We start from the raw sequence: 16,550 nt of genomic DNA, 5'->3' as shown, positions 1-16,550 counted from the left end.
CCGTTGATTGCGGAATACTCACACAGCCGCGACTGTGCGGGCATGCTTTGCCGTAGCAGCTTGGAGGGCCTCTTTGGTCAAAAGGTTCAGAACGGGCATCTCCAGCACACTAATCTTCACCCGCTTTCACAATCGGCCTGCAGGGCTTGGTGAAAGCCCGCCTCCTGACGCACACGTAGGGCTTATCATGCACACGTACGGCGGGATCACAACGGAATGTTATGCTTCATGAAGTTCAAGCGCAGGGGCAGCCAATGACCCAATGTCACATCGTGGCCCAACTCGCCAACCTGCGTAGACTAGACAGAATGGCTAGCTTGGCCCACACATGCGCGCCTAATCAATTCTGGCATGGGCCCCGTGCTGCCAGATTTATTCCCACAGCAGTGTCCCATGTGCATAAGGCACGTACGGTACATGAATGACAAGTGTTCCCCGGTCACGGGAAAAAGGGCTGAGCCCCTCCACAGTCTGAGGCCGAACAACCTCATCGCCCAAACATAGCCGGGGGCGGTTTCCACAGGCACATAGCCAAACCAGGTGCCTAGCAATCGCGATGCCACAGCAGAGCCAACCGCAGCCAGACGAAGCACAGTTGGCAACAGCCGCACTACTTGTCATGCCGCTACGCATGCCCTGCCAGCCCCACCGCGGACCGCTACCTAGACACCAGCCGGCTCCTCAGCCTGCGCGCTTGCGCCGCTTCTTGGGCGGCGCTGCGCTCTCCTCCTCCACAGGCCTCCACGTGGCCTTTCCCGCCCCCTCCGCTACCAAGATGCGCGCACGCGCCCCCGCTGCTGCTGCCGCCGCCGCCGCCACCGCCGCCGCCGCCGCCGCCGCCGCCGCTGCCGCCGCCGCCGCCGCCAGTCTGCAGCGATGCAGGTCGCTTGTGCCCCAGCAGCATCTCCACCAGCGCGTGCCGGATGTTAGTTGCGGAGTTGACGTCACGTCCCTGCACCGTCGGGAGGGTAGAGTGAGTGAGTCCCACTGAGCCCACGACTGAGCCGTCACCCAGCCATCACCCACTGAGCCCCACTGAGCCCACGACTGAACCCCACTGAGCCCTCACCCACTGAGCCATGTCATCAACGTACATGAATAAAATTAATACGAGAGATAGAATGCCAATCGTGGCCCCGCGCGTCAGTCGCTGTTATCTACAACGCGGCCTCACCTGTTCGGCTCAGTGCCGGGCCCGCCGTGGCGAACGCAGATGGCGGCTGTGGCACATCCGCACCAGCTGCCCCGGCCACTGTTGCCCCCGCGCCACCAGCTAGCACTACATGCACAGCTGATTAAGCTCCCACCCCCGTGACTTTACCCCCGCCGCGGCTGACGCCTGACGAACCCCCCGCCAGCAGCAGCGCCGCCGTTCGCCCTAGTGCTAGCGCGACCACCAGTCGAGCAATCACTGCTCCGCGTCAGCGACGTAGGACCCAGCTGGCCTTCGCCACTCTGCTGCTGCTGCTCCTGCGGCTGCCGTGCGGACTGGGTGCCGGGCAGCAGCGGCCTCGGCCGCTTGCTGTTAATGCCGGTGCCCAGGTCCGCCATGCGGCCCGTCACAATGCGCCAGCCGCCGCCGCCGCCGCCACCCGTGCCGCCTCCCGAGCTTCTTGACACCAGCGACCACGCCTTGGAGAGCGTGCTGAAGCTCTGCCTCCGGCCCTACGACCACCGCGCCCCCGACAGCGCGATCTTGAGGCCGCTGCCCACAGCCACGCCCAGACTGCCCACCGACCCGCTGCCGCGCCGTGCGCCAACAGCACGCCACTGCCAGTACGGACTACGACACGAACAGCCCGATATTAATGAGCGTGATGACCGTGAGTACGGTGTAGTACTGGGCCTGTAGGTCCGGCGGGCGCAAGCGGAAGCGGGCGCAGGGAAGGTTTATTTGGGTGAGCTCCCATGACGTTGACCAAAGCTCCAGACACATGCGGCGCTTGCGGCGGCAGTCGCATGCGGCGTGCATGGGTGCAGAGGTGGCTGTCGGTCGCACGTTGCATGCAGGTGAAATAGGCACGCCCGGCAGCTAGCTCGCGCACCTTGTTTCCGCCCATGGTGGCGTTCAAGCCGTAAATGTCAATGAAGCAGAGCCGCAGCGTGGTGGTGAGGCTGAGCACCGCCAGGCGCACGCCGCTGAGCACCACCAGCGCTCGGCGGCGCATGGGGCTGACAGCCATGTTAACGGCGCTGATGACCAGTACGCCGCAGCCGCAGCAGCTGGTGGAAGGTGACGCTGCCCTGGCTGAACACCTGCACCACCAGCAGCAGCAGCATCTGCGGCTGCGCCCGCGACTCCCAGCAGTAGAAGCGGGCCCTGCGGGAGACACGACACGACACGAACAGGGCGGTCTGGGTGAGGTGCGGGAGAACTGAGAACATTTGACCAGCCTGGCAATCTGCTAAGCAGGTCGTCACCAGAGCACAGCACCTAACCGCACAGCCGATCTAAGGAGGTATGGAGCAAGCTGCCACGCACTCACTTGTACTTCATGTACAGGAAGCCGTAGACCTGCTGCATGTGTAGCTCGTCAAGCTTGTGCCGGCGTGTGAGGAGGATGCCGGCATTGAGCGCCGCCGGCGCGAGCAGGCCTGCCAGCACCACCGCCACGGCGCCGATGGGCACGTAGACGTGCGGCGGGTGTGTAGCAGTCCTGCGTGATGTCAAGCACCCAGTAGCCGTACTGCCACATACATGGCCTGTGTGGAGTGGGCGCATGGGTGGGGGCACATGGGGTCGCGCAGTCAGTAGGCAGAAGGGCAAACACGCACACGCCCCGCGCGCGCATAGACCTACATCTGGGGCTGAGCCAGTCCGCGGCCCACCCCAAACTCGGCCTGAGGTCCGTTCCCCAGGTGCACACCAAGTACGCCGTACAGCCATACACGTGAGTCCGTGCCCGTCAAGCACACGCCGCCGCCCGCCACCACCCCGCCCGAACACACGCCACCAGCTCTGAGCGCACCGCGTGCACCGACGGCCCCTCGCAGCAGGCCGTGCGCGTTGGAGATGCATGCATGGTGGGGGTGCGAATGTCGGCGGTGATGCAGCGTCACCGTCAGCGGCGAGCCGGCGACAGCGCTACGAACCAGCAGGGCAGGCGCCGCTGCACCTGCACCTGCCGCCGCCAGCAAGCCGCAGTGCCCGGATCCGCCGGCAGCTCCGCGGCGCCCTCTCCACCGCCGCCGCCGCCATTGGGCACATCGGCGGCGTCCTCCTTGAGATAGTCGGGTGGCGACGGCGGGCCACCGGTGGCATATCCGGCGGCGGCGAGGACTGGAAGAGGATTATGCCCCCCGTTGCCCAAACCAGCAGGTTGCGGCGGCGACGGGCAGCACCGCCGCCACCGCCGCCATCACAAGGTGGGGTCCCTGTGGTCAGCAGGTCCGGGCCTGCGGAGGTATCTGTTGGAATTCCGTCCTCTCACTCCTCTGGCAGTCCGCCGAGGCCGCTTACCATTGGGCCAGGCCCAACCGAGGAGTCAGTTGGCAATTCGCCTCCAGGGAGCTGATGGGCGCCGTCCAGCCAGCGGCGGCAGGGGACCTGACGGCGGCGGGCCGGCCTGGCTTGCTGGCCCTTCACCCTCTTCCGGCGGCAGCGCTCATGGTGGGCGGCTGCCGCCGCTGCCGCCACTGGCGCCGGCGGCGTCGCTGGTGCATGCGTCCATCCGGCCAGTCTAGCAACCAGGGCGGGCGGGCCCGTGGGATCAGGCTGGTTGGCACATACACGCATTTGTAACGCGAGCAGGCGGCAGCCGTGCCGTCTGTGCCGGCGCTGCCGCTGCCGCACACCGCCTGCAGCATCCAGTTGGCCGCGTCAGCACGCTCGACACTGACGTCCAGCAGCTCCACGCTTTCGAACTCCACGTGGCTAGCCAGGCCCAGCACGTTCAGGGCTGGGTAGTGGAAGCCTCTACCCACACCGCCGCCACCGTTGACTCATCGCCGGTGGGGTAGTCCACGTATGCCATGTCAAAGCCTGTGTGCACGCGTACGCGGCGGTTGGACGACACCACGAGCGTGTTTGTCAGCAGATCTTCTTTGCTAGAGTTCCTGGCCTTGGGCAGCTGGGACAGCTCAGTGCCATGTATGCCCCACCGGTGAGCCCCACCCATCTCTGTGCCCTCACCAAGGCCGACACGCGGTCCGCCTGGTCGCAACCATGCTGGGACTGCAACCAGCAGGGCCTTTCTTGCCGTACTACATGCGGTATCAAACCAGGCTGCCGCGGCGTCCACGCGACGCGTTCGACGGCGGGGACAAGCAAGGCGGGCAGTACTTGTGCGTGCCACAAATTGGTAACAAACCATGATGCATACGGCGACGTATGCCTCAAGTGCATGTATCTGAGAATGAAAGAGAGTAGCGCCAGGATTTGTTTGCCAGCCTTACTTACATGAGGAAGTCTCTATAACTATGTGCCGCTGAAGGCGACAGCATAATAGCTTAGAGCACATAACGAAGCGCAGGACTCGGTCACAGACGCGTGAAGAGAGTGTGTCGGCTGCAGGTCATTCAATGTCAAGGGCAAAACAATGAACTGTGTCATAAGAAATTGTGACCGCGCGGCATCGCCGGTTTCGACACGCGATGTCGAACCCTCCCGTGCCCCCCTCCCCCCTCGGATCGCTTGGTCCGCCAACCAACTCATGTCAAAATCAGCATGAAGTAACCTGACATATACGCTCGCACGCTTGCCAATCGTTAGTAACCTGCACAAGCTAGCATTTGCCATGGAACCTTGCTCATGAAGCCGCTCATCCTAATAGTTCTGAATGCATAACAAGGCGCTCCCACTATTATCGACGTGCCACTCAATGCGTCTCAGGGCTTCCACCCGGGCACTCCCTGCTCCCACTCTCCCACATCCTATTGACTCTCGCCCATTGCCGCTATGCAACTGATGGCAGGCCTTGTGAGCCGATGACTGTTGGACAGCTCACGAACACGTCAAACAGGCCCTCCGTCGCCAGGTCCCGGTACCACAGGTCCACTTCTCGAGTGACCGGGGCATTGCTAAGCAGCCGGACGGCGCCCTTGTAGCTGAACAGCAGCCCTGTGGTCCGGCTGAACGCCAACTTGACGCGCACCAGGTGGGGCGAGGTCCGCCAGGCGGCCGGCAGGAACCAGGAAGTTAGGCGGTCCTGCCAGCGCTGTAGTGCGCAGTAGTTATGTTTCGAGTCCTGCGATGCACGTGTTGGCGTGGGATGTACAGGGGAGCAGTTCATTCCAATGCCAACCAAGTAAACCAAGACCCAGCACCAGCCCACAGAGCGCCAAGGAGGTTTGGGGTCACATGACCGAGCCCAACGTTCTGCAAGCAAGGGCTGGCAAGTGAATGCGCTGTTTGAGTTGTTTGGCCCTGTCTGTGCGGCTGCACACCCACCCACCCACCCACCCAGCCCACCACACACACCCACACCCACACCCATCCACACCCACAATAGACGAATACACACACGCGGCAGTCTTCACCCTTTGGTTTTTCAACACACGCTGCAGATGCGCACCAGGGCGACCATGTCGTAGCAGGAGTCCAGCTGCTTCAAAACTCGCCCCAGAGCCGCAATGCCCTCCGTTGTCATCACGGCATCGTCCTGCACAGAAACGTTTGCAGACATAAGCGGGGGCAAATACACACATACTACATGAGCAAAGATGGCTACCGCTAGTGACCTATGTGCATGCGGTGCGTTGCACAGGTGCTCCACGATACGCATAACCGGGTGTAGCGACGCAGGCATCATACTGGTGACTCGTGTGATGCAGCAGGATACGCAGCAGACCACGTAACCAGGATGGAGCAAGCAGGGTTTTGGGCTCGGGTATGGCAATGAATACATTCGAAAGCGGCCACACTACGTACACAACGTCTTACGGAGGCATCCAACAAGGTGCGGCCACGCTCATCGTGCGGAAATGCGCTGGCTGGGGACCACACACGCACGGATGGGGCCGTGAGCGGGTAACCCAGGAAGTGTACTGCACGGCCTGTACCATCCATGGACGACACCGCCAAACACACGCCCCCACCCCACACACGCCCGTACTCACCTCTATCAGCAGCAAGTGCCGGTCGGCCCGCTCGCTGGGCGGCACGCCGCGCCGCGCCATGTCGACTGTCCAGTTGGACACCGCCTGCACGTGCGAGGCGGCGATGCCCAACAGCGCTGGGTCGGACATGTGCTCCGCCTCGTCCAACAGCGGCTCCGCGCGGCTGCTGATGCCCAGGCCGTACAGCAGCCTGGTGTACCAGCTCAGCGGCCGCGCGTACGTCTCTGGGGCCACAACACGCTGCTGTATGAGATCGATGATTGCACTGCGCGGAGCGGCGGCGGCCCAGAAACCGGGGAACATGGTGCACGGTACGTCGGCGAGAGGGCCGCCGTGCTGCGCCAGCCAGCTGCAGATCCCGGGCCCCATTTGTTTCCGCTCGCTCCAATAGCTGTGGATCTGCAAGCAGACATGTGGGAAACGGTAAGGGCCGCCGAAGCCAACCAGGTCAGACGTCGCCAGCAGGAAGTTCCCGTTGGCTCCGCCTGACGCTACCAGCGCGTGCGTGCAAGTGCGGGCACGTCGGTCACAATGCCCACCCCATTGTCTTAAACAGGATGTGAAATATTCATGTTACGTTATCCCTGTTTGACGGACAAGCACGCAACCATCACAACCCGCGCGCGCGCACCACAAGGACATCGGTAACTCGGGCGCGCCTCGCCGCACACGCGGCCGTTGATGAAGCTAGGTGGGATGTGACTATGGGGAATGTCCGTTGAACCAGAAGCAGCATAATTAAGAGGGGAAGGGTTGAAAAAGCAATACGCCAGGTTGTCATGACGCCGGCGTGGGGATGTGGGCTCAACTGTTGCAGTTAGCTATCCGCTGTGTGTTGTAATATATCAGCTTAAAGCCGATGTGTTTTTCGCATGCTATGAAAAGCCCGTTTGGTAACACGGGGCGTTCTCGTATAAGGTGCGTGCCGCAGGCGATCGTGGTGCGTGTTTGGACGAAGTGCAATGAGAGTGACGGTACCCGAAAGATTGAAGAATGAAACAAGTCAGAAGTTAGTCGGCTTCAAATAGCCTAGGGCTCTGCAGGACAGACATGGCGAATGGGTGCCCATGGCGGGAAGCCGCAGCGTCTGCACTCGCCTGCACGCACTCGCTGTAGTCGCACCAGTGTTCAGATGGAATCGAACCTGAATGATTACCGGACACATGGAATCCTTCCAGCTATGGCCAGCTCATGCTGCCCGCATATGTAGCCGCGTTAGCTATAATCCATGGACAACGCGCGTGCAATGCCATACCTCGCACCTGTTTGAAGTGAACCTGCTGGTGACAACTGAATTTGACTGAGAGTCTAGGCTAGGCTCGACCGCCAGCACGGCGATTGCCTCCGTCAAGAGTTCACAGTCGGCCAGGCCAGGGCTTCCAGACAGCAGCCCCCAGCTACACAGCGACACGGCTCGCCCCAAACTCAGCCTTTGCGCCCAGCTATCCGCGCACGTGTGTTTGCGGTGTGGAATGGGGTGCAGGGAGGAGGGACATGCATCCTCATGGGTGGGGGGGGGGTCCCCCCTCGCGAGCAAGACGCGACGTTCGGTTCCTCCGAAAGCGAATGGACTCGCTAAAGTTTGCGCCATAGAATGCAGCCGATCCTGTATATCGCGATGATGCAATTCCCGACCTCTTACACACTTTATTTTGCAAGCGTTATGTCCACACGTTTTCTCTTGCGATGCTTGTTGACGAATTTTCACGTTGTCCCTCCCCCTGCACCTGCGATGTGCAGTTTTGCAGTTTGTGGTGTGGGAGGGATTGCGAGGGGAGGGTGCCCCAGGCGAGCGAAGCGCGGGGCTGGGGCAATACCAGCCCACTGTGACGGGAGTCCTTGTAATTGTAGGTGCCTGGATTCCTGTGCTTCGTCTATGTTGAAATCCGTGCTCCAGAGAAACGACCTATGTGACCTGTTCACGCTTGGAAACATCCCGGGCTCATTACAGCATCTCCCGAGCGCCTTACGATCGCTTCACACAAATGCTTTCGCATATTGAATTTCAGGCGCAGCGCTGCACACCGGAGGTAATGCGTTCTGGCTGCTGCTTTGTCTCTGGCAGCTACATGCTTTACATTTCTTTGCGCCTAGTTTATGTCTTGGAATACAAGCGTATAAAGCGGAAAAAAGAAACAACCCTAACCGTCTGGATCGGTCTTCGCAAGCACATTTCGGAGTTCGGACACATTTCGCTGGCGCAGGGCCTAGGCCCAGCAGTGGCGGCGTGCATATGCTTAGGGGGGGGGGGGCAGGCAAAGCCACGTGGAGGAGGAGAACGCGGCGCCGCCCGAGAAGCGGCGATGGCGCGCAAACTGAGACCTGCTGGTGTCTAGTTTGCAGTCCTGGCGCATAGCATGTCTGTGGTCGTCCAGTGTCTGCTCTACTTGTGCTTGGCAGCGGGACGTGGCTGGACACATGGCGGGCGGTGCCTGAACCAACCGACCCCGGGTATAGGAGGAAGGTGACGGGGTTACGGGGAGGAAATGAGGGATGTAAAACTACTTTTGTTGTCCCCGCCCCGGCCTGAAGCAGCTCGGACAGCGTTGCAAACGCACAGGCGCACAATGTAACACGCACACGGCCGTTTGGATGTGCATAAGCAAGGACAAGCGCTACCAGCCGGCCAGCAAGTCAGCGACGTCTCGGTATAGCAACTCCGGCGTGATACCCGCCGCGTGCCACGCCACGTGCTTCTGACATCGCGATTGAATGTTGGGGTACGCTGCACACTACGTGACTACGCCAACTTGCCCCTTACCCTGTGTCCCATCGCACGTATACAGTCGTTCGGGCTCCGGAGGCATACATCCAGAAGCAGGACTACACCGAGGCTAACAATTCAGCTGCTCAACGACATCTTATAGATCTTGAACGGCACTTCCTCATGTCGCCTCCGTGCAGTCTCTTCACCTAGTCTCGCACTGCAGCTGAGTTGCACACCTCGCACAGCCCCAATGCTGTCATCTGGGCCTTTCCATTCCAATACTAACTGACCGCCTGAAATCTTGCCCGCCACCTCCTCATGCTCAAATCAGGATCTTATACTTGATGTTCTTGGGCACCTTGCTGAGCGCCACGCGGCCGTCGAACGACAGGCTAGCCAGCAGCCACGGGTCGGAGGCGCTCCACGCTAGCCCGTACACGCTGTCCTCGTGCTCGTCCCACGTCACCACCTTGCCGTCCAGTTCCACGCCGCTGCAATGTCACAGGGCGCGCGGGCGGGTGCGCCGATGGGAACAGACGCTCATGCAGATCACGGACAGGGCGGCGCGGGCGGTAGCGTGGCGGCAAGCACATAGGCGATGCAGGCATTCGCACTTCAAGGGAGCGAGGGCAACAACAGCAAGGACAGCGCCAGCTCGATCACGCACCGTGTGGCACCCTTGGGGCCGGCCGGCGCGGCATGCCCTGCACCCGGCGCCACCGCCGCGCCCGCCTCCCCACCCGGCGCCGCGGCCGCCGCCGCGCCCGCGCTGGCCGCCAGCTGCGGTGTGTAGTACAGGTTAACGCAGCAGTCGGAGGAGCAGGACGCAACCAGAGAGTCGTGCGCGGGGTTGTAGGCGGCGCGCCACACCCAGTGCCGGTGCCCACCCATCTCCAGCAGCGGCTGCCCGGGGTTCCTGCGGTCGCACGCGCGAGGGCAGGTGCGGGGAAAAACATACCGTTGTTACTAGTAAAGAAAGGAAAAGGGCCATTTTTGTGTTGATAGAAAGCACGCGAGCGAGCATGTGTGTGCGTGCCGGTTCTGCGAGTTACTGCCGGCGGTCTCTGGGGCAGCGCTGCGCGCACCTGAGGTCCCAGTACCGCAGCTTGCAGTCATCCCCAGCGGTGAGGATGCGCGTGTCGGCGTGCGGCGCGAAGCTGATGCTGCGCACCGGCTGCTTGTGCGCCATCTTGATTTCACCCATGGGCCGGGACAGCGTTCGCAGGTCCCACGTCTGTGTGCGGCGCGTCACAATGAGAAGTGCGCGCGTCAATGAGAACTGCGGGGATTGTGCCGAAGAACACCACACAGCCATGACGCCGCCTACATCCCTATCAAACGACAGCCGCGCTCTTGACATGCAGAGCTTGACGCGAACAGTGATCTTGAATTATGCCGCCCATTGCTTGCGCAAGCAGCCCTGACATGCAGGCTGCGGGCTACAGCAACACCAGCCCCCGGCGCGCACCTGCACGTCGTTGCTGCCCGCGGTGCATAGCAGCGAGGCGTTGCGTGGGTGCAACGCGCCGCCCCACAGCTGCACCAGCTCGCCAGCAGGGCAGCTGCTCACAGCCTGTGAGGAGGCGTGCGGGCGGCCACGCAAAGATTGCATAACTTGTAGACCGGATGGTGCGCCCCATTCTTCGCCGCAGGCCTACATCAGACCTGAACCCACTTGGCCCCAGCAGCTCGGGCCTTCGCCACCCTCACCTCTGCACCCGCCTCCGTGATCGCCCATTTCTTGAGGTGCCCCTCCTCTACCGTCACGACCGTCTCCGGCTGCGGCGTGCTCCACAGCGCGCTGCACGGCACCAGGCGCGACGTGAGGCAAGGCGCGCGCGAGTCAACATACCGTACAGTGTACACAGCAATCAATGCAAAGCGGCACGCCTGGGCGCTCGCCAGCACCACCAGGGCACACGCAGGTCAGTCCACCCCACCCCCACCCCGCCTTCGAGCGGTACCCGGTTTGCCCTGGCCGCATCCGCCTCACCAGCGCATGCTGCTGGTCTGCCCTGTCAGCTCCACCTGCTGCTCCAGCGCCCCGGACTCAGAGCCCGGCGGCGCCCTCCACAGTGTCGCCGAGCTGTTTCCAGCTGTAGCACATTAGCAGGTGAGGTGAGACGGGGTGTCAGCAGGTGTCCCTTCGTACGGTGCCAGAGTGTGGGCCAGACGCATGCACGCCGGCCCTCTGCTTTGTCACGGCAGGAAGCAGGCTCTCTCGACCGGCAGCTTGCGTGCCTTCGCTGCAGTCCACCGTCATGCCCACAGCCTTCGATAACGGCACCGTACCACCTGCCTTTTGCCCACACGGTCACGAAGAGGTCCTCCTGGTTGGGATGCGGCGCGATGTCCCATACCTCCGCCGCGTGCGTGAACGTGCGCCGACACACCAGCTGCTCATTGTCCTGGTCGTACTGCAGCAGCCGTACCTGCGGGGCGCAGACCCAGGGGTGGGTGGGGTGGGGTGGGGTGGGGAAGCGGGGAGTGCTTAACCACGCGGACGATGGTCCCGGGCGGCGCCTGGTTTGATGACAGCACCCCAAACTGTTAAGCAAGCATTAGCTTGCGTCTGTGACCTCAGTCCACGCAATACGTCCGGCTGTGGGTAGTGGGTGCAGCCGTCAGCGTTCACAAGCGCGTGTGCCACACCATGCGTGTTGTCCGCCCCTTCCCGTCCCACGCCCACCTCGTTCTCCTCCCGCAGCGCTGTCGTCCCTACGAGCCATTTCGAGCTGATAGTATCGCATGGCAACGCAACCAGAACGCGCGCCTGGTACTTCAACGAGTAGGTGACTGCCATCTCAGCCTCAAGAGTCAAATGTCAGCCTAAAAGTAGGCTGTCTGATTGTATTTGGCTTTGTTGATGCGATCGTGCTGTGCCAGGTTGAGTTCTGTGTTCAGAAGCACTGGGCGATTTCAACAAACGCTTCCGGTCAGCTATCCGCGAGTATCTAGCACCACAGTCTTATCGAGTCAGGTCCATGGCGGTCTTAAAATACAAGGACGGACAAAAACTCTCAGGCAGAGGGCTGACAAACAAATGGACTTGTCTCGCTGTGAAATTGTTGCGTGCAGGCTTCGCTCATGAATTGCTAAAATATGATTGCTAGTTCCACACATGTGCAAAGATGGCAGACACCAGCAACGTAGGTGTAGAGCCCATTTCACCGGGAATTCAGGCCCATGCTGCGTGTGTACTTACAGCATTTTTTAGCTTTCGCTGAGCATTATGTTAATATCACATCACCGTTCTTATGCATTTCCCTTCAGAGCTAGGGGGCTAGCAGTCTAGGTAGAAAGCTTCCATTTAGAATTGCCAGAAACCTTCCGAAGCCCTTGGGGTCTCCTGCGGGTCTGGCGTTGATACAAAAGCATTCCTTATCATGAGTACTGTACCCACATGTAGGCGGTCTTGCGCTGTGGCCAAAGTTTTGCAAACACGCGAAAGGATGGCAGAGAATCGCGGCGCACGCGCGGCTTCATCGTCCGTAACGGACCATGTCAGGCTACCATTGATTGCACCCCACGCGTTTAGCACGACAATGCCGGCGCTGAAAGCCGACGTGAGCGTGCAAGCACAGATGGTCCTGATGGCCTCCCAGCTGGAGGCCTCAGAGCGCGCACACAGCGCAGGGAGCGTGGCGACGGAAGGACTAAGTTTGTCAAGGCTGCTGGAGCTGCCCGTGGGAATATGCGGTCCGCTTGACGTGGTGCAGCTGAAAGGTGCGCAGCTTGTGCTCGGGCTGTGCTATCACCATGTGACTGACCTTCCCGCCGCGCCGTCAGTCCGTAGTCTAACGCTGACCTTCTTCGCTTCCCTCTCACGTCATGTCCGCACAAAAGGCAAGGGGCGTGGCGTGCTGGCAGTTCAGCCTCTGCTGCCGGGGCAGCTGTTGCTGGCGACCCCTCCGCTAGCCATCGTGCAGGCCTGCAACGCCGCCAGCGATGTGGAGCTGCCGCCACCAACAGCGGGTGACCTGGTCCAGCTGCTGGCAGCTTCCCGCCTTACCCCACGCCAGTCTCAGCTCCTAGCGGCCTTATACAGCGGCGAGGACGACAGCAACAGCGGCAGCAGCGATGCCAAATGTGAAAGCGGTGAAAGCAGGAGCGCAGGAGGGAGCCGTGGTGACAGCGGCCCGCGGCAGATGCGGGTACAGCAGCTGCTGCAGCTGTCAGCGGCGGCGGATGGTTTACGTTTGCAATGGGGAGCCGGGAGTGGGGCCGCTGCGTCGACGGGTTGGCGCACGGCGGCTCAGTTGGCGCTGCCTGCGACGGTGCGCGGCCTGAGGCTTCCCGACGGGCGCGTGCAGGTCCTAGCACCCACCAACGGATCCAGCCTAGCCGCTGACGGTGGCGGCAGCCGCCAGCAGGAGCGGCGCCGGTCGGTCACGGGCGCAGTGGTTTGCAACTGCTACGGTGAGCCTGCCCGGGACGAGGCACTGGAACAGCTGCTGGCTCGCCGTCGCGGTGCTGCTGGGGGCGGTGGCGGACACGGAGACGGCGGCGGAGGCGTGGACGCAGGCGGCGGCTTTGTGGGGCTGTGGGCGGACTACGCTATGTTGAACCACAGCTGCTGCCCTAACACGATCAACTGGGTGGGCGGGCCGCACGACCACATGGCAGTCATCGCCACGGCGCCCATCGCCGCGGGGCAGGAGGTAGGCGCGTCGGCTGGTGACGGGGTGATACGCCATACGGCGTTCGGCAGCTACGCTTCGCAGCCTGGGGCCGTAGTCGTGGCGACCTGTCCCTTGCGCTTGTGGGAGAGGGGAGACTAGCATAACCTAACCGATTATCCCGATAATCGGTTAGGTAGCATACGGTGCGGAATGGCAGTGCGGATGCGGGATGAGTCTTCCTCTTCCACAGACAGAGCACGGTTTGTTGCGCACACGTGCAGGTGTCCGTATGCTACTTGGGCCGAGAGCTCCTGGCGCCCAGGTGAGTTTGCACAGCGCATGCAACAAGCCGTGGGATCCCAAAGGAACCCTCCCAAGGCCTCGTTGTCTTCAGCTCCTTAGTCGCCTGCCTAGTCACCCGTCTGAGGCATCACCTGGCCTGGCATGCGCGGCCTACACACAGGTCTGTACGCACGGCTGCGCTGCAGCGCAGCCACAACTTCACTTGCGCCTGCCGCCGCTGCGAGCACGAGCGGCGCCTGGGCTCGGCCCTGGAGGCCGCCCTGCAGCATGTGTACGACAGCGTGAACGTGGAGTGGGGGCCGCGGCTGGGCGCGCTGGCAGAGGAGGTCCAGGATGCGGCGGAGGCGCTGCGGGAATTGCGGCGGCAACAGGCGCAGGCGCAGGCGCTGACAGGTCAAGGCAGGCAGGGGCAGGCGTCGCGCGGCCTCTTCGGTGCACTGTTTGGCGCTGTGGGAGGCGGTGGTGTGGTCGCGGCGGCGGCAACGATGCGGGAGCCTGTGGAACGCGCGCGGGCGGCGCTGTCTTCACTGTCAAACGAGCTTGCAGCGCTCGACCAGCAGGTGGGGACGCCGTAGAACTGTGCAGGAGGTTGCCTGCTGTATGCGCCGGGCGCAGAAAGGCAGGAATCTCAGGCACAACATCTGACACGAAGCGCGGCCCGTCTGTTATATACGCTTTCAAGATCTTGCTACCGCCGCTCGTGACACCGGCACGTGCACTGTAGGTTGCGGCGACCCTATCCGACGTTGAAATGGCAGCATCGCAAGCTGCCGCCGGGAATGCCGCCGCTGCCACCACCGCAGCCGAGGCCGGGTGGTGGGTGCGGGCCAGCCTTTACGACGCCTATGAGCTGCGGGCATCCATTGCAGAGGTGCTGGCCGACACCGCACGCGCAGCTGCGTCGACAACAGCATCGGCGCCAGGTGGGGTGCTACGCTCGCATACATTCGTACAGGTCTGCACATTGCCTGCTGGCATAAGTGCGAATGTGCCCTGCTGCAGCAGGGGCCACACTCAGCCCCAAGGTCACCTAGTGTGATGTCTACGGCTCGGGGCGTGTGTTTATTCAACTTCGTCTGCTGTCTACCGTTTTGTATGGCTGTCTGCAGGCGATACCGCCGGGGCCGTGCAACAGGCACACGCCGCGCTTGTGGTCGCAATCACAGCGTGTTTGCAGGTATGGAACAAACGGACACAGGAAGTTCTCATGCGGTCATGCCCCATCCAGCGCACGTTTCGCATGGGTGTGTCCCCATCCAGCAGTCTCCACGCACGCGTGTGTCCCATCGGCCCCTGATCTGCGTCGTTGCCTCCATCGTCGCCGCCCATTAACAGATCGTCGCCGCTGTGGCGCCTGGCAGCTCACTTCACGTCCGCCTCGCATGCCAACTGGCAAGCCAGCAAGAGTCACAGCAGCATCACCAGCAGCAGCATCACCCAGCCTTGGTGGAGGCCATCGCCGCTCGTTACGGCGGCAGCGTTGGGTGTGGAACCAGTAGGCGGGGGCAGCAGTGGCAAACAGCGGCGGTGGCTGGGGGGTCACGGACGCCGGGTGCTTTGGGCGTGGATGACATGGCTTGCATGGTCGCTCATGCTGCTCGCTCCAGACATGCCAATTGACGCGGCCGCGTGTGCATGCACGCGCAAGCGGTGGTTTCAAGTCAGTTGCTTGGATCACTTCAGCCAATGAGCCGTTGCCGAGAAGTTTGCTAGTCACGAGTTGCGGGTCTATTCATGTACCAATATTGCCGGGGAACATCGTAAACTGCAGTCTGGGCGGTCTAGGGAGGTAGCAATATCCGTTGTCGTGACATGCTGTTACACAGCCCTGCGACGACCCGACGCGCCCGGCAGCGGCTGGTGTTTCGGACTGCAGTACGTACCGTATCCCCATCCCGGCCAGTGGCAACTGCCCGCTGCCCGGCCTTCCAGGCGCCTCCCCAGACCGTGGCGAGCGTGGCGACGACGGCGGGCCAAACGCCCAAACGCACCGCCCGCCTGCTGCAGTCCCGGTGGCCCGTGGCCGTACGATGCCTGGCCATGGCCGTTGGTGCGTGCCGGCGATGAAAATAGGATTGTTAGTGGCGGCTGTTGGGGATAGCGACCGCGACAAGTTTCAGGGCCGGTCACGGCATCGTGGCGGTGCCACGGCGGGGCGCCGTCGTGATGGCTGCGGTAGTAATCCAGTTGACACGTGACACGTGCAGTGTTAGGGCTGCGGACCTTGTCAGTGCTGGCATCACACAGGGCAGGGCAGAGTGTGACATGCACGTACTGTTATCGACGTGCGTTGCGGAACTAATGCGTACGTAGACCAGAGCGGAAGGCGGAGTGGGCTTGTAGGCGTACTGCTGAGCATACGGACATTGGCCGACCTTGCTTGACTATTCGTGGTGATGTCCCTTGGCAGATACGGTACCGTATGGGCGTCCTTATATTGCATGGGTTACAGGAGGGACCTGCTGACACAGTTCACGAGCCAGTGACGTGGAATGCGATCACCCTGCTCTGGGCCCCAGTCCTTAGTCACCGCACCTAAGTTTTGGCCCTTGTATCCTGCCGTGTAAACCTTACGTTGCGGGGCACGGCCCAGAGACCATGGTCCACCCTGGAGGCCTCTCTGGTGGTGCTCTGCCCACTCTGCCAGCTACCCAGTGTGCGGCCGACGGGCCGGGGACAACGCGGGGAGTCGAGGCCTCCGCCGTGCGTGGGGTCAAGCGTGGGGTGTGGGGCTGGCACGGGACCAGGGAGTCATCTCGACGCAGTGGCATCACACTCAGGCAGCAGGCCAGGCCTGCAGTAGCTGAGTAGCTAAGCGCCACAGTAGCGTGGCCGTGTTGTCGCCGTGCGACTAATTGCTG

General features: G+C 62.2%; 4 protein-coding genes across 4 annotated transcripts; 1 reads left to right on the top strand and 3 right to left on the bottom strand.

Annotated features, from left to right (window-relative positions):
- Positions 1–4,322, bottom strand: CHLRE_02g109501v5 (uncharacterized protein). The gene is made up of 10 exons (XM_043059856.1): positions 4,133–4,322; positions 3,925–3,982; positions 2,970–3,085; positions 2,487–2,703; positions 2,210–2,320; positions 2,046–2,139; positions 1,793–1,846; positions 1,446–1,665; positions 1,175–1,220; positions 1–952 (listed from the first exon to the last, which is right to left on the bottom strand). Exons 2-10 carry the CDS (start codon positions 3,972–3,974, stop codon positions 682–684), a joined length of 1,179 nt encoding a protein of 392 aa, XP_042927490.1. The 5' UTR covers positions 3,975–3,982; positions 4,133–4,322; the 3' UTR covers positions 1–681.
- Positions 4,323–4,383: 61 nt separating this feature from the next.
- CHLRE_02g109450v5 (uncharacterized protein) lies at positions 4,384–7,030 on the bottom strand. Its single transcript, XM_043059855.1, has 4 exons — positions 6,689–7,030; positions 6,058–6,456; positions 5,514–5,600; positions 4,384–5,186 (listed from the first exon to the last, which is right to left on the bottom strand). The coding sequence occupies exons 2-4, from the start codon at positions 6,424–6,426 to the stop codon at positions 4,896–4,898; spliced, it is 747 nt and encodes a 248-aa protein (XP_042927489.1). The 5' UTR covers positions 6,427–6,456; positions 6,689–7,030; the 3' UTR covers positions 4,384–4,895.
- Positions 7,031–8,544: 1,514 nt separating this feature from the next.
- On the bottom strand, positions 8,545–11,902 carry CHLRE_02g109400v5 (uncharacterized protein). Its single transcript, XM_043059854.1, has 8 exons — positions 11,454–11,902; positions 11,064–11,196; positions 10,758–10,860; positions 10,475–10,565; positions 10,233–10,337; positions 9,850–9,998; positions 9,432–9,680; positions 8,545–9,255 (listed from the first exon to the last, which is right to left on the bottom strand). The coding sequence occupies exons 1-8, from the start codon at positions 11,565–11,567 to the stop codon at positions 9,087–9,089; spliced, it is 1,113 nt and encodes a 370-aa protein (XP_042927488.1). The 5' UTR covers positions 11,568–11,902; the 3' UTR covers positions 8,545–9,086.
- A 110-nt stretch (positions 11,903–12,012) lies between these two features.
- CHLRE_02g109366v5 (uncharacterized protein) lies at positions 12,013–16,268 on the top strand. The gene is made up of 7 exons (XM_043059853.1): positions 12,013–12,490; positions 12,611–13,425; positions 13,668–13,708; positions 13,850–14,249; positions 14,414–14,612; positions 14,799–14,866; positions 15,622–16,268. Exons 1-7 carry the CDS (start codon positions 12,310–12,312, stop codon positions 15,754–15,756), a joined length of 1,839 nt encoding a protein of 612 aa, XP_042927487.1. The 5' UTR covers positions 12,013–12,309; the 3' UTR covers positions 15,757–16,268.
- The last annotated feature ends 282 nt before the right edge of the window (positions 16,269–16,550 follow it).

The sequence above is a fragment of the Chlamydomonas reinhardtii genome, chromosome 2 (genome assembly GCF_000002595.2).
Source record: "Chlamydomonas reinhardtii strain CC-503 cw92 mt+ chromosome 2, whole genome shotgun sequence".
Taxonomy (NCBI): domain Eukaryota; kingdom Viridiplantae; phylum Chlorophyta; class Chlorophyceae; order Chlamydomonadales; family Chlamydomonadaceae; genus Chlamydomonas; species Chlamydomonas reinhardtii.
The sequence above is the reverse complement of the archived record's forward strand: the minus strand, read 5'-3'. Positions and strand labels throughout refer to the sequence as shown.